The following is a 16,519-nucleotide window of genomic DNA, read 5'->3' as shown; positions in this document are numbered from 1 at the left end:
ATAAAATGTTATACAATTACAGAAATTATATAATAAAAATTGTTATACGATTCACAAGTTTTACGGAAACATATGTGGGTGTGAGGAGCAGTGAACAGAAAGTTGGGAAACTAACAGCCACTGGACGATCTGTAACAGCGCGGTTCACACCGTATGATCAATGAAGATACTGAAAGAATCTTAGAAAAATAAGGTCTAAGGATTAAGATCGATTAAGATCGTATTTAATAACCGTTATGGTTTATATTATCTGTGATGTTTTTTTTAGAGAACTGAATTGGTAATAATGGAAATCGTAATTCTTTTAATTATTATTATTTATATTGACAAATCAGATTAAACTCATCATTATTTTCTAATAATTCAATGGGTAAGTCTTTAACTCGCCATCATTTATCATCATATTTTGCACAGGCATGTTTTAATACATGATGATAGAATGTATATAAAATTCGAAAAAAGTAATTTTTGCATAATATTATTGATTATAGGTAAATTTATCGTAGAATAAATTCCTGAGGAGCAATTCATGTCATTATTGTTAATGAGCGATGAAACCATTTTGTATATTTAAATTAACGCCCTTTATTAGAACTACCACACCATATATTATCATCATAGGATGTATTATAGTTATTATGAGTATGGTTTATGAAGTTAATATAATTGTTGTTGCATGTAAAAAATGCCAAAGTAAAAAATTTCAATAGAGGTTATAGCATAAATTATAACATAGCAATATATGTTAAGCAATATATGTTATATACAGTGTTGTAAATAATGAATAATTGATATGTCCAATTGCACAATCAATAAAATATCAAATTAAGAGTATTAAATATTTAATAGTTCTCATATTTCCATTGAGAATAAAAATTCAAACAATAAAAAAATAAACAAGAAGTGGCACTACTCCAGGGTTCAGCAAAATATAACTAAGCAGAATAATATTAAATCCCAACTGAGAAATGAAATTATACAACTAAAAAACGAGTTAGTTTATACCTGGATTTGCTAATAGCGTTAGTATTGAGTATTCTCAAGGCTTCAAGATATACAGACTATCTTGAGATAATATTTCAACCTCATACAGTGGATGACGTTAAGTTATGATACCATGCTATTGGACAAGAAAAGATGAAAATTCCATTAGTAACTTTAACCAAGGTTAAGAAAGAAGTAAAAAATAGTATTCGCACAAAAAAGGCTTCTGTTTTTGACTTACCGGTAAAATAAACTTACAAGAAAAGCACTAATTAAGATCATCGACATAACAAATGCTTCATTCAGGCTACAATATGTACCACAACTGGGGAAGGTAGCTGATGTAATTATGATTCCTAAACTACGAAAGCCCTCTCATGAAACAGCATCATACCAGTTAATATCACTATTGCCAACAATGTCCAAATTACTTGAAAAACTTTAATAGAAAATGATAAAAACACTCATTGAGGAAAAATATCTTATTCCGGGTCACCAATTTGATTTCAGATTTCAACATTTCACGATTGATCAGGTTCACAAAATGTTAAAACAATCACTAGAAGAAAATAAAGTTTGTTCTGCAATAATTTTAGATATTTCTCAAGCTTTAAATAAAGTTTAGCACGATGGTGTGAAGCATTATATTAAAATGCTCCTTGATGACCAATAATCACAATTTTGTGATATATATTCACATATACCCGACCGATATTTCAGAGTCAAACAAGAAGATGCCTACTCTGATTTGGCCACATGTAAAATTTTTCACAAAGATGTGAAACTTAGGCTGAAGTAAAAAAATTGAACAGATTACTGAGTAGATATTCAGTATTGTCAGTATATAATTAGTTTTTGTATTACCATAAAGTCTTGAAACCAGTGTAGACTTACGATGTTCAACTCTGGGGTTGTACTAGCCAAAGAAGAATATAGAATTATTATATAAACTTTCCATAATAAGATACTGCTCTTATCAAAAAGTATTGTTGATGCTTTATGGTACATTCGTAACGACCTGAAGTTAGAAACTTTCGATAATGCTATCAAGAACTATGCCCAAGAACGAGAAGCGAAGCTCAATCAACACATCAATGTTGAGGTTCTCCAGCTCCTAGATAATGATGACTTAGTCAGAAGATTAAAGAGTGTAGAACCATTTGATATAATTCAATGAAGTTATAAGTAAAACTCAATGCATATTAAAACAGTGACTTAAAAATTAAACCCAAAATGCCCTAGAATAAGTACTTTGTAAGTTTAAACCCCTGCAAATAAGGATAAAAAAATAGCTCATTACTGTTAATTTGCTAGATTGTTTTAATAAATAATAAAAACAATATTTACTTTCAAATAACTTTATATTACAAATAACTGATGTATATAATCGATTAAAATATATTTAGAAAAACATAGAAACAGATACTGTTGACAACAGAAAATTGACCATTTATTAACCTCTCTGAAAAACTGGAAGTTTCCTATATATAAATTATGTTGTGAGATACCCTTCCATCATATTAGGTATACTAAACTGTATACATGTTTTAAAATATGCTTCTTAGAAACAAAGATCAAACAAAATGATAAATATTGATATATAAAACAAAATTTAGATTAAAGATAGCTATAAAGGAGCCTTGTCCTACTTCGAGTTCTCTGATAAATTTCTTTTTAGGTATTGTTCCCACAGGTTTACACCGTTGTCTATACCTATTATTATAATAACATCAATATCCAATGATTCGAGTAAGGTAATAAATTCCATGAGTATCAATCACAAGTATGTGAAGCTTTGTTTTATATTATATATTATCAGTTTTGTTGGAAATGTACACAATCAATTTTCATGTTATTCAATCTAAAAATACGAATAAAAATATACAATTAGCAAGACAACAAGATTATCCAGATAAGATCTGGCCAGGTTTAACTAATTTTGGAAACAATATTGCTATATAAGCAACTAAAAATAGTTTGATTCATAATTGTTATGGGTAACATGTTTTCATATAGCTTTTCTAACGAGACTGGGAATATTAAAACTCTTAAAGTTGATCTTCCTTTAATTTAGATATTCAATCAATAACTCACTCACAAATGTGTTTGTCTACTATATCGGAATAGTATATTTTGTATCTCCAAAATCCACATCATGAATTTCCATAAATCAAGTACAAATAATATAAAAGGATAAAGCCGAAAAAATATATTTAATGTAATACATTTAAATCAATTTTTACAGAACATGAACTGATAAGCTTTAGAAAATCCACGGATAAAAAATTGAAATGTTAGAAATAATCCCAATACAGGCAATAAACGTCACCTCGAAATTGGCTACAGTGTTTTTATACAGCAATTGCCAATTTCTTTACATCTTTTTTAGTGACATTTCTGAAGGGATACAAAAGAAACTAAAAAAAATATTAGTTTTTTTGGTTTTACGACAGTAATAATGGTAAAAAAATATTTTTGACGTCGAATTATTAAATTTATACGGAAATATCAAAGTTAATAAATTCAGAAAACCTATAATATATATGCATTTACTTATATTAAATAAACAAGTAAATCTGTTAGTTATATTTTACGATTTTCAGCACTTTGATACTAATTAACCATGAGGAATAGACCAGTAAAAATGCCTTTTAATGCTACATAGTATATAGTATTTGTAACGACCAAATGAATAACATAATATTAGTTTATTTAAAATGAAAAAATATGAAATAAAGAAAATGGTGAAAAATCATACGATAATGAAAAATATTTTATTAGAAACGAAAAAAACTTTATAGCATTGAAAATAAATATTAATTGAAACAACTTAAAGACTAATGTTTATATTTGGCTGTGAAATATGAATTATGTCTAAGAAATAGTGATGATCACACCATACAGATTTTTAAATGACATGATTTCATTTAATAACACTACATTCCAACTAAATATTATTTACTACTTAGTAATATATCCTTATTATTTTTCGAGTTCCATTGGAGGATTTCAACTTAATAATAATTAGCATTTAAGCTTTTTTTACAGACAGCTTAACTATACCAGTTCAAGGATACCTTACATCCTTGTAGATGTAAATTCAAGAGGATTTTATTAGTGTTGGGAACTATCGACTGAAATTAACTACGACTATTTAGTAATAGACTACTTGTTACCATCGACTGGTTATTGTACGTTATATTACGTTTTGTAAGTTCTATTGTATTGTCTATTTTAATTATAGTATATTATTTAAAAAGAGCAATTAACACATTAAAATACAATAAAACATTTGTGGGGTATTATTCCATTCCATGGAAAAATCCATTTCTTTTTGCAGATCCACAGAACATTCAAATATAAAAGTAATTCTGCTTCGTTTAAAATTAAATTATAAATTGCACGTTATGTATTATTATTATAACAGTATTCAGTAATTATTTTTTTCCTCTTCTTTTTTAAAGTTAGTTCGTTATACATCTCCGTCTCGCTTATATTACCGTTGGAAAATATAACCACATATAAAATTAACTGCCCCAAGCAATTATCTCCGTCCTTTCCTCACTCACAATTTATACAGGAAAGGATTCGTACATCTTCGTCTGACATCACGAATTGAAAAAAAAAACAGTCGAACCGAAATAGTAAATACTATTTTCAGTCGCTAGTTCCCAACGCTAGTTTTTATCCCTTCAACCTCCGATGTATTCAGTGTTGCCGATTTGCAATTGTAGTACTTTGACTGCTTTTATAAAGCAGTAATATATATATATATATATATATATATATATATATATATATATATATATATATATATATATATATATTCCTAAACTCCTCATACACGTCGCTAATGTTGCCAATAACTTAAAAAGTATAAATCAGAATTGAATAACAAAGCTCCATTTTTAAAAGTATTTTAGAGTCCCCATTTTGCCAATATGAAACTATCTGGACTGAAACTACTGATTAATATGGGCTCCGAACCACGGTCCATAGCATTGGGCTTACCGATTGACAAATTGGAGATCGTCCCAGAAGGATTACTGCTAAGTGCGCGAGAACTTTTCTCACTTTGAGTCATTACAATTTACGATGATGAGGAGAAGACGACTTAGGTCGGCAGTGAACCAAATGTGCGAAGAGATCGAGAGAGATATATGTGAGAATTGTATTCTTCCGAGAGTAACAATCAAGCAGATAGGCTTAGAATGCAACGAGTTGGTGCACATCAAACACAACAACAGCGAGCATGACCTAATGAAATTGAGCGATTCCGCAGACACAGTGCTCCCGTGATCCTGGAACGAGCTGCATTCCACTATGATACGGCAATAGATTATTGTGCCGACAAATTTTAGAGTCCCCAATTTGCTAATATGAGACTATGTGGACTAAAACTACTGCTTAATGCGGGCTCCGAACCACGGTCCACAGCATTGAGCCTACCGATTGACAACTTGGAGATCATCCCAGAAGATATCCGGTTTTACCCCGCGTGGTTGCTGGTATGACTGGGATAGTTGGTCAGATTTTGCATTCTTGACACTCACAATTATAAACAATCACAAAAATAAATTTGCGAACATGAACACTTCCTTTTCTATGATATTGTATACATTGTGAAGAGGTCCATATAAGTCTAAAAATTAATATCTTGTTTGGATTATATTTTACTAATTTTAATCCCAATAAACTTATACTGAAATACTGTACGAAAGAAATTTCAAGCATTAGGAATTATTAAAAATTAGAAAAAAAACACTACTACCTTAGATATTGTAATATTGAGCCAAAAAAAAATAACGCCAATATAACAGTTCATTACATTTAGTCTCATTACATTGCATTATTTATACATTCATTACACATTGTACTTAGTATTAAAATAAATTACTTACATCAGGTGTCATGGTTTTCCGGCAATAAATACTTACATAGACGCTTAGATGAATATAAAGAACGTAAAAAACATTTAATTTTGCGACGAAAACATTAAAATCATTCTTATTATACAAAAATGGCCAAAAGCAAATTCCACAAGATTAATGAGGAATATTTATTAGCATAACAATTGATATTGTGTGCCATTGGCATAAATACAAAATAGAGATATAGTCATATAGGAATAATATAAAGCAATATTTTTATATAGATCTATAAATAGAATACACATTTATATACATAATACTGGATTAACTTAGCATAAAGCAATGGGGAAAAATTTAATGTCGGTATTGATACTAAATATAATTTATATAGATTTCAAACATTAATCAATGGTATATATTTCGATTTTTCTTCAATGATCTATTGATACTTTTCTGGAAAAAACATTATTCCGTTAATGTAGAATTTTTAAGATTTGAAGTGAGCATCCAAAGTAGAATAATCAATGAGAAAAAGGCAATTCGTTAAAAAAAAAATTTAAAAATACAACGATATTTCGTGAAAGTTAAGCTATGTTTATGTCATAAAAAGGGAAAATGAATATGTCAATCTCTGAAAAAAAAACATCAAAAGAACTTTAATAACACTATTCCATCATCTTACATTGCATATTAATCCATAAAGAAAAATAGGCCTGTCTTTATTATCCTTCATGACAAGTTCTCAATATGCCCTAAAACTATCTTATTCATCAAATACTGTTATAATATAATTTTAGTTAATAACGTATAGTACATTTGTTGAGAAAAATGTCGAGGCCAGTACGCTTTAATGTTTTATATAATTTCACTGAGAAGTTAATGAGCGTAATATATAGATAATAAAATATCGAATCAAAAATATTACAGATTATAAATAACGATAATCAATAATTATATTGAAATTAAATACCACACAATACTTTTCATTAAGAATATCATATATTATTATCATAAATTTACTTATTAACTTAAATTATACTTTTGCTATAACAGGTACATATACATTTTGTCTATGATCTATAAAATGGGTATTATATAGATAACAAGTATATTTATTTTAACCACACTAAGTAAATATATTTACATTAGCAAACCCTAACATACCCGATATTATGTTAAATCATTAAATAAGCTGTTTCTTGGTTGAAATTAAAGCAAAATACTAAGATGGCGACAAAATCCGTTTAGTTTAGAAGTAAAAACAATTGATGCTGTCTTAATTATTTTTTGTTCATAAATAATAATTAATCAGATAACAGTAATAAAGAAAATTGAATAAATGAATTTATGTGGCTTTGAACACAACACATGTATACACAGTTTTAAACCTAGGCAACCAAAAGGTATTTATAGGCTAAATCGGGAAACTGAAATCAAATTAACAGCCCTTTTTTCAAATTCGCTCTAGTTCTCGAATTTTTGGCTAATAATGGCCATTTATTGAATTAAAAAGTAAAAATCAGAAATGAACAGATATTGAACAGAGCCTCTTGAACTACTGGGAAATTGTTCATCACTCATCGTGCATGTTCATCATATATGGTAATCACTTTTTCGATCACTCATCATGCGTTCGTCTATAAATCTTTGGTATTGCCTTAGCCGCTCTACTTGCTCGGCATTTCTGTTGCCTTGATTTTAAGAGGCATTCGAGCTCCAAACTTGTAGTCTTTTTGTAACAAATTGTCGATTATGTGCTTGTAATACATTTGTGGTTACCGAAAAAGTTGTGAATACTGCTGGTTGTTCATCAGGTGGTAAACGTGTTGTGAATTTTGCATCGGCCATTAGTTTTCGAATATCAGGTTTGACAAATGATGACAAATGACAAATGACAAAAAACTTGGCTAAGTACATCTAAACGAACGTTTTGGCAAAGTTTTTAATAAGGCTAAGCTTAATAAGAATACGTGACAATAAAACGTCCTGTGAGCTCACAAGTAGTATAGCAGACATGTCTTGTCGCATATCTTCTACAGGTTTAGCGAGCATATAATATCCACAATGGTAACAAAAAAAACTTTGAATCGACTCCGCCACGTTGTATCTGAATTTCTACACGTTTAGAAGTACAATCACAGCACAAACACAAGTTCCAAATGGTATTTAATGCAACGCCGTCAGCTAAGAGCCATTATAAGAGTGCAGTGCTGTCACCGTGCATGAACTCGTAAACTAAAATGACTCTTGCAACACGGATTAAATATATGAGTTTAGCATCAAATAATGTTGAGAGTCATTTTCATATGCCAGATACATATAATATGAATAAATGAATAATTATGAACAATTTAGAATAGCTTAAGACTCCAACTCTACTTAAAATATTTTATTATATCAACTGCCAGAAGCACTTTGAATTTCCAAATGATCACGAAATAATAATTAAAGCAAAAACTTTGTCGATTGTCTTCGTCGATCGTAAGATATCACCGCGTAAATTCAGACACAGATATAAAAGTAGATACCCACTGCCCATTTGCAAAATAGCTTCGAACAAAGCAAACGAAGCCGAAAATACACCCAAGGAAACTAGCACGCTCACAGACTGACCAAGAATTATATAAAAAATATCTCATCGGAATTGCCCTGAAAGCTGGATATTCACCTGATTTCGTCGCGTTATAATATTTTCCTGTTCCCAAAACTCAGATTACCAGATCACAGAAATCACACCAATCAGATTCACGCAATACAGAAAATAATTCGTAGAGAGAAGTCTAACTTATTAAAACTAATCATTAATCAGTAAAAATCTATTTCAAATAAATAAATTAAACTGCAATAATATTAATTAGGCTTACCTTCAGGTGTTAGAGCTAGCATACAAAATGGTTCTCCTCGAACTACTACCTCTTGAAGAATAATCCCAAACGAATATACATCACCGGGCTGGGTTCCTTTTTTCCTCAAGTTGCTATGTCTCAGCAATTCCGGAGATGTCCAAAGCAGATCTGCAACGTAAATAAAAAAAATGGAAATAACATAATAAATATAGCCAAAATACTTAATGTAGAATATTACATGTAATACATATCAAATTTATATACTAATGTTAATGTAAATATTTGAATAACATAAACTTTCCTGTAGCAGAGAAATGGATGAAGCCTACAAGGATCTTATTTATTATTAACCAAGCTATTAGTGAAATAAAGGTCGAGGCATAGAACTGGGACACAGCTGATACATTATAAAAGCGAAAAACTGAAAGTAAAAAGAAAAAAAACTCCTCCTACTCCATACTCCCTATAAATATTAGAAAAATGTGACCTTTTAAAATGACATATGTTGATCATTGTTCAATAATATACGTTTAAGTTAATTTAAATTTAATTGTAACCCATAAAATTTAAATAAAGTTGTTTGAATAATATATATATATATATATATATATATATATATATATATATATATATATATATATATATATTTATATATATATATATAATCTGTTTCAAAAGTATCTGAATAGTGATGGAGTAAGAAGGGTTGGTCCGTTTCCTAATAGATAAGAATCATGAGTGCCGCTTTGTATCTTTGTTCAATCGGTCGCCTTTTCTTTACGATAAATAAAATAGTTTTTTAAAGTAAATTAATAGTTTTTGTTTCCTAAACCCTTTCTAAAATATGTTATATATTATATATTATATGTCCTACTATTTTCTGGAGTGGTAGAGCATGAAAACCCACATTGAAAAGTTATTCGACTGTTAAAAGTTATTTGCTCTAAGCCCGTTACCCGTTAACAATAACGGTTGGGTAGCTGATCCTACACAAATGTGACATTTGTTTAAGATGAATAATTGTCGAACAGGTCATTTCTATACTAGAGGGAAAATAATCACTCATGGTAGCAACTAAATCGAACACCCTTCTCATACGTAAACCACCTTATCAATTCAAACCTCTGGCATGTTATTGACGACAAGGCCAATACATATATCGTTCAATTTCACTATTATTCGTTAAGAGCCATTACTTCACTTTCGTAATTACATTTAACAATATTTCATTATAAATGATAAGAACTACTAAACTACTAAGTCTAGTAATTATTACAGATTATTTATAACAGATGTTATTATAAATAACCATAAATTGTAACAATAGGTGTATTTTAGTATATTCAAGATAATATTGTTTAAATTGTTTCACCTGATTTCAACAATCAATAATATAATCTGATGGTGTATTTAAATTCAGTATAACTTTTGTAATTCTAGTTGAAGTTAGAATAAATGTATCTTTCATCGCTAATTTTATTCTTGCATCGCCAGTCACAATAACATGTAAAAAGAACATCCACGTGTACCTTTCATATTTCACAAATCACTAAACATATTTCCATAATTGATTTATGCGTGAGCATATAGCATATATTCTCCTTCATTTAAAATTCCATTTGATTTTGACAATACAAGCGATATTTAATGTGTCAATTCAAGATTTCAAGTATTGAAAAAATATTAAGAACTATGTAATACATTTAAAGTACGTTTTGCAATTTTAGCAACAAACTTTCAATACTTCTGCCACTTCGTCCAAGTGGCTAGGATTTTGCTAGACTAAAATATCAGAGGCTAAAACAAGAAGGTAAAAATATCTGATTTAATACATCAGTTTCAACTAATTATCTAACAATAAATAAATTTTATTTACAATAAATTAAATTCATAATTTTATTTTATTTAATGAAAATAAATTTATCAATTTATATGTAATTGGGTGTTTTTAACAAAGTAAGAAAGTTTTTGGTTCCATTAATATAACTAGTTATAATTTTTATATTATAACAGGCACATTAGTTGTATTTGCTAAACTATTATTGTAATGCTATCTGTTAATAATCTTTTTAGATTATTTTTAAATTCTAAATTATTTATTATAAATCCGAATTTTTCTGGAATTTTCTGTCGTTTTTTCGATATTGGCAATTCCTAACAGAAACAGTTTGACTTTTAGTTTTTAATCAGTAGACTAAGGATGTCAATATGTTTTCCTAATTGTTAAAAATAAGTATCGTCATTTTGTGATCGCCGATATTTTTTAAAATATCGATATTTTTGTCCGTGGTCGACATCCTTACTATAGGGTAGCAAAACTGGAACAATATATGAGAAAATAACGTGTTAAATGGTTTGTTGGGCTTTAAAAGATGGATACTGGTTTCTTGTACAAAGTTATTCTAAACTTGATTCTAACTATATCCACTACTATATCTAACTACATCTATATAGAATTAAACTTGATGGATATATGAAATTAACATATTTAGAGCTAAAAGAAACTTGCTAATAATTATTGGTTGGGACTCTTTCTACATATATTAGCCAATACTGATAGCGTCAGTACGAGCATAGCGTCAACAAGAACGTATTATGCCATATAGAACATTCCTTGGTCATGTATTCTCTCTTTTTGATGTACAGAATTAGCATCCCAAATGATGTAATTTAACTTTTTAGTACACAGATCGTAACTTTTTAAAATAGGATTATTATAAGTCAAACGTTTATGCAATAAAATGCATGCAAAATGGTCATGGAAAACTTTGACAAACCAGGGAACATAATCGATTCATAATGCCATGAACCTATTGAGTCAACAAAAAATACAATTTTAAGGTAAAAAAATGTTTTCTATTTGATAAAAATGTTTTGTTGTACATAGATTTTGGGACACCCTATATAGGTTGAAGGTTCTTATACTCATTAGCAACATTAATATTTTTTAATAATATTCTCAAAGAGAATTTAAGCTTCCTTCAGTATTATAAGCATAATCTAAATTTAATGACGTCAGGACGGTTAGAGTTATTTCGCAGGTATTTTCACTCTCTAAACAATAAAGCACATTATACTAAAGCCCACCATTTATACTTCATGAACATAAAACAAGAAATAAATTTGGAAGCTTGTTAAGATTATATCAGATTAGTAATTTGGGTTAAATCTATATGCTTAACAATTTGTTCAAAATATACGAACATAGCGTTACGGATATTACCTTTCGGGTACAATAAGCTAATTAAATTTAATGATACCTCATAATTACTGAGTACATTTTCAATAATTAGATTTATTAGAAGTAATTAACAAAAAAGTTAGATGTAAATTTTGATTAAAAAAATTACAATAGATATTATTACAATTACATTGTAATTAGATATTATCATTAGATCATTATCTAACATGTAAATTTAATCCGTTACAATATATTTCAAATTTTCCCATTTTTGAAAAATTATATCCTTGTTATGTAGACCTGTTTTAACATTATGTAATCTAGAGAACTAAAGATGAATGTTGATAGTCAATAGTTAACAAAATCAATGTTGTTATAAAGATTTATCCCCGTAAATGTGTTTTTTAATTCAATAAAAACGTTTTACACCAAGAAAGACCAAAGACATAAGTGTTAAAGTAGTATGTTTTTAGTTCCTTTAATATAATTACTTATAATTTATATGTTATAACCGGCACATTAGGTGTATTTGCCAACCCATTGCTGTAATGCTATCTATTAATAATCTTTTTAAATTATTTATTATAAATCCGATATTTTCTGGAATTTTCTGTCATTTGTTCGATATTAATAATCCCAAACAGAAACAGTTTCACAGAAGTTGGTACTTTAGACTAAGGATGCCGATATGTTTTTCGAATTGTTTAAAATAAGTATCGTCATTTTGTACTCGCCGATATTTTTCAAAATATCGATATTTTTGTGAGTTATTATATCTAATTTAGTAGGTTATTCTAATCTTGATTATAACTATATCTATATAGAATTAGAATTAATGGATACATGAAATTGGCATATTTAGAAACTTGCTAATAATTATTGGCCGGAACTCTTTCTACATATATTAGCTAATAACGATAGCGTCAGTACAATCATAATTATAACAAGAACGTATCATGCCGTATAATTATAACAAGAACGTATCATGCCGTATAGAGCATTCCTTGGTCGTAATTTTTTAGAATAGGATTATTTCAACTCAAATGTTTATGCAATGAAATGCATGCAAAATTGTCATGGAAAATTTTGACAAGCCAAGGAATATAATCAAATAAACATTTTTCTATTATATTAATTATTTAATATTATCTAAAAATGCAAATCTATTCTATTACAAGATATTTCAACGTTTCCCTTTTTTGAAAAAGTAAATCTTTGTTATGTAGACCTATTTTAACATTATGTAAACTGGAAAACTAAATACGAATATTGATAGTCAATAGTTAATTTTTTATAAAGATTTCTCATCATAAATGTATTTTTCTTAAGTTAAATAAAAGAATTTATCCACCAAGGGAGACCAAGGAAATAAGTGTTACAAATTGGTTCTTGGAAATATTTGATATATTGGATATGACAAGTTCGCCCAATTATTTGTCAAAATAGAACTAAAAATTCAGAAATATCACCAAATTTTCATTTTGATCTGTCAATGCATTTTTTGCTATATATATTATATGACGTAAGAAGATTGATCGTTGCGCATTACATTCTTTGTGAAAAAAAGGTTATTGAAATTTCTATCGAAAAAATAATATTTTAGGCGAACATGCTTCTTCAAAAACAACGCTTTGCACGTGAGTAATATAAAACACTGAATATGTAACAATGCAAAAAGTGCAGAATATAATTTAGAGAAACGTTAAAAAGATGTGTACACAATGGGTGCCGTATTACTAACAAGGAAACATTTTGAATCAACTTTAAATGTTATTTAAAATTGATTGAAATAATTAAATTGAAAACTACATGAGAAGAGGCTAAGAAATGACTATTTTGGTTCTGAAGCTGTAGAAGCAAAAATAGACACTCAGAAAAGACATGATTAATAACAGGATACATAATGAAATATCAAAAAAAGATTTTTTTATAAAAAAATTAAATTATATTATACTAAAAAATTGAAATGGCATGAAAATATAGTCGCCATTAGTATTAAACATTATTATTATTAGCATTTATTGCTATTACATATTTATTTATAATTATGTTAATCAAGGCTGAAATCTTAAGTAAGTTAATTTCGAGAAGGTCTGTTGAATTTAAGCATCCGAGTCTTAGTAAATCTACAAGTGAACGTTATCCATCCAGCCAGCAAGGACACATTTATGTATTGAAAACATTTAACAAATGTGAAACAGGAATAGCGAATAAAAATATATGTAACTATCTAATCACGTGCTAATTTCGAAAATACTAGGAGAAAAAGCTGTGAAAAGCTTGTTGGACTATTCGCCAATACAACCTACCTGAATTCGTATAGAATATTTAGCGGAAAATGAAAAAGCCTTTTTAATAATCGGTGAAGCAAATTCTCTTTGTCCAAAAATTATTACAAAAAAAATGCATGATGCAAAAAAGTACCTGGCCCTAATAGATTACTGTTAGAGAGTTTAAAATTCTCCCTATTGAAGTACTAGCGCAGTTATTCAATATATCATGCTCATATCATTATAAATCCACAGAAAAGTGCAAAATCATCCCATTCATGTAACTACAGGTTCTACAATTCCCCATGTTCTTTTGCAGGTTTTCAAGGATCAAAATATTCTACCAAATAAGCGCTTTGACTTAAGTCCAATACAAAAAACCAATGGTTCGTCGTCAAGGTTAATGTAAAATGATCATCCAAGAAGAAACTAAAGATCAGACTCCATCAAGTTTCTCATCTAGCCATGGCCCTAGTCAATCTGTATATGCACCGGCGATATCCAAGCCTCCAAGTTGTTAATTCAAAAAAATCCCCATCCCTAGTATATTGATTTTAGACTTCCACGATTTCAATAGTCCGTAATGATTCAACCAGCGATATATAATGATAATGGTGCTTATCATTCCATCTACCTCTTCGCTACATCCAAACTATTGCTATACCAGGACCTATTCAGATTCGTGCTATTTTACGAGTCCCAAGTGAGGTATAGCTTTGTCTCACCAGTATTACTAAGATATCTGCTGATAAGATTAAATATTATACTGTTAAGAATCTTGAAGGCCCTCAGGTTTACGTACTAATCCATAGGGAAATCGGTACACCACAGGTGGTCGATTTTGTCTCCAATGCACAAGCGACATTTGTGGAAAACGCCGAAGAGATCACAACAATTTAGTTCTAGCGGCGACATTTCATACTAAACAAAAAACTTAACAGTGTTTTGATTTAAAAACAATTGATAGCAATGAAGCAATAATAAAAATACAATATAGATTTAATTAAGTCTTAAGTTTACGGGTCCCACTGTCTACAAAAATAACAAAAAACCTGGGCTCCAATTTTGTGCTATGTAGTATTATATGATATATGATGTTGGACTACACCGTGTTTACATAAACAAACAATAAATAACGGTAGGAGCCTAAGTTGTCAAGATAAAACGAAACAATAATAACCTAAATAAATTACTAATAAACTAAATAACCTGCGACCAAAAAACCAATCTCAGGTCATAAACTACAGAATATTTGGAACAGGACCTTGAGCCAACTAGTCCACGAGTCGTTGAGCCAGATACATGGTAAATTCGGAACAGAAGATTTTCGTCACTTTTGCTAACAAAGCATATATGGTCTAAATGTAACAAGTCATTTTCATGTTAAAATGGAATCTCCGTTCTCCTGGAGTTCGAAGAAGTTATGTATGGAAACATTTTCACATTATACAATCAAGCCAACCAATTCTATAGGTATCCACTAAATTACCTATAATTCATAAACCTATTTACCTGGTATTTGTTACTATAGCCTCAGTAGTTTAAATTAATAGTATTAAAATCAATGCCAGTTTTCTTATTCATATATAGGGGAGAAAGCACACACGAAAACATTACTAAAATTACAGGATTAGTTTCAACAAGTATCTGACAACAAACGAACAAAAAATTTAGAAATACTGGTTTTCGGATATCTCTATCTGTTCAAAACCACACAATCTGGTTGAACTCCAATTTTATGTAGACGTCGGAAAACGAATCGACTTGTTAAAACCCTCAACAGACATACACTTTTTTCTGGGTTAAAATGCTGCCAACAAAATGAAATGAGGTTGTAGAAAACAATGGAAAATCTTTAAGAAACAATATTTGCTTATTCACAAAAAATCTTGAATTTATTTTTTTTTAAATTGACAGATATATTCAATAATTATTAATAAAAACAGACATGGACCTATTTGAAATTTTATTTGTTATATATTCTTCTAGTAAACGTATTTTTAAATTATATTTCACTGACTGCTTAAAATGTCTGAAATTTACGAAATGCTTCGTAACCAAAAACACAATCAGTTTGATTTAGTTCTCAAAATAGGCACTTTTTAAAAGGAAACACTTCCACTTTCGGTGTCTGATTTATTCACGACATCCACATTTATTCTGAACCAAATTTATTCTGCCTAAAAAGTCGAAAGAGCAATTTCTTTATTTCTAGGTCACGAAGGAAATTTTATCATACTTTCCGCAGTATTTTTCGGTCTAAACTTCTCGAAAAGAAACTTAATGTGCAATCGAATCTCTTTAGAATATCTCGGTCCCAGGATATCCCTATGGGATAAGTAATTTGGGAGTTTCTGAGGGAAAAAT

The 16,519-nt window shown here is 29.0% G+C and overlaps 1 protein-coding gene across 1 annotated transcript in view; it reads right to left on the bottom strand.

Moving 5' to 3' along the window:
- The window catches only part of LOC143192913 (retinal guanylyl cyclase 2), a 190,139-nt gene that overhangs the window by 59,281 nt on the left and 114,339 nt on the right, over nucleotides 1–16,519 (bottom strand). The window contains exon 12 of the mRNA XM_076398735.1: nucleotides 8,720–8,869. Within this exon, the coding sequence (XP_076254850.1) occupies nucleotides 8,720–8,869 (150 nt within the window). The remainder of the gene's footprint in view (nucleotides 1–8,719; nucleotides 8,870–16,519) is intronic.

Source organism: Rhynchophorus ferrugineus, unplaced genomic scaffold (assembly GCF_030347505.1).
Source record: "Rhynchophorus ferrugineus isolate W39M unplaced genomic scaffold, kcgeb_rfMv2 rfM3, whole genome shotgun sequence".
NCBI lineage: Eukaryota > Metazoa > Arthropoda > Insecta > Coleoptera > Curculionidae > Rhynchophorus > Rhynchophorus ferrugineus.
This window is presented reverse-complemented; position numbering and strand designations above follow the sequence as displayed.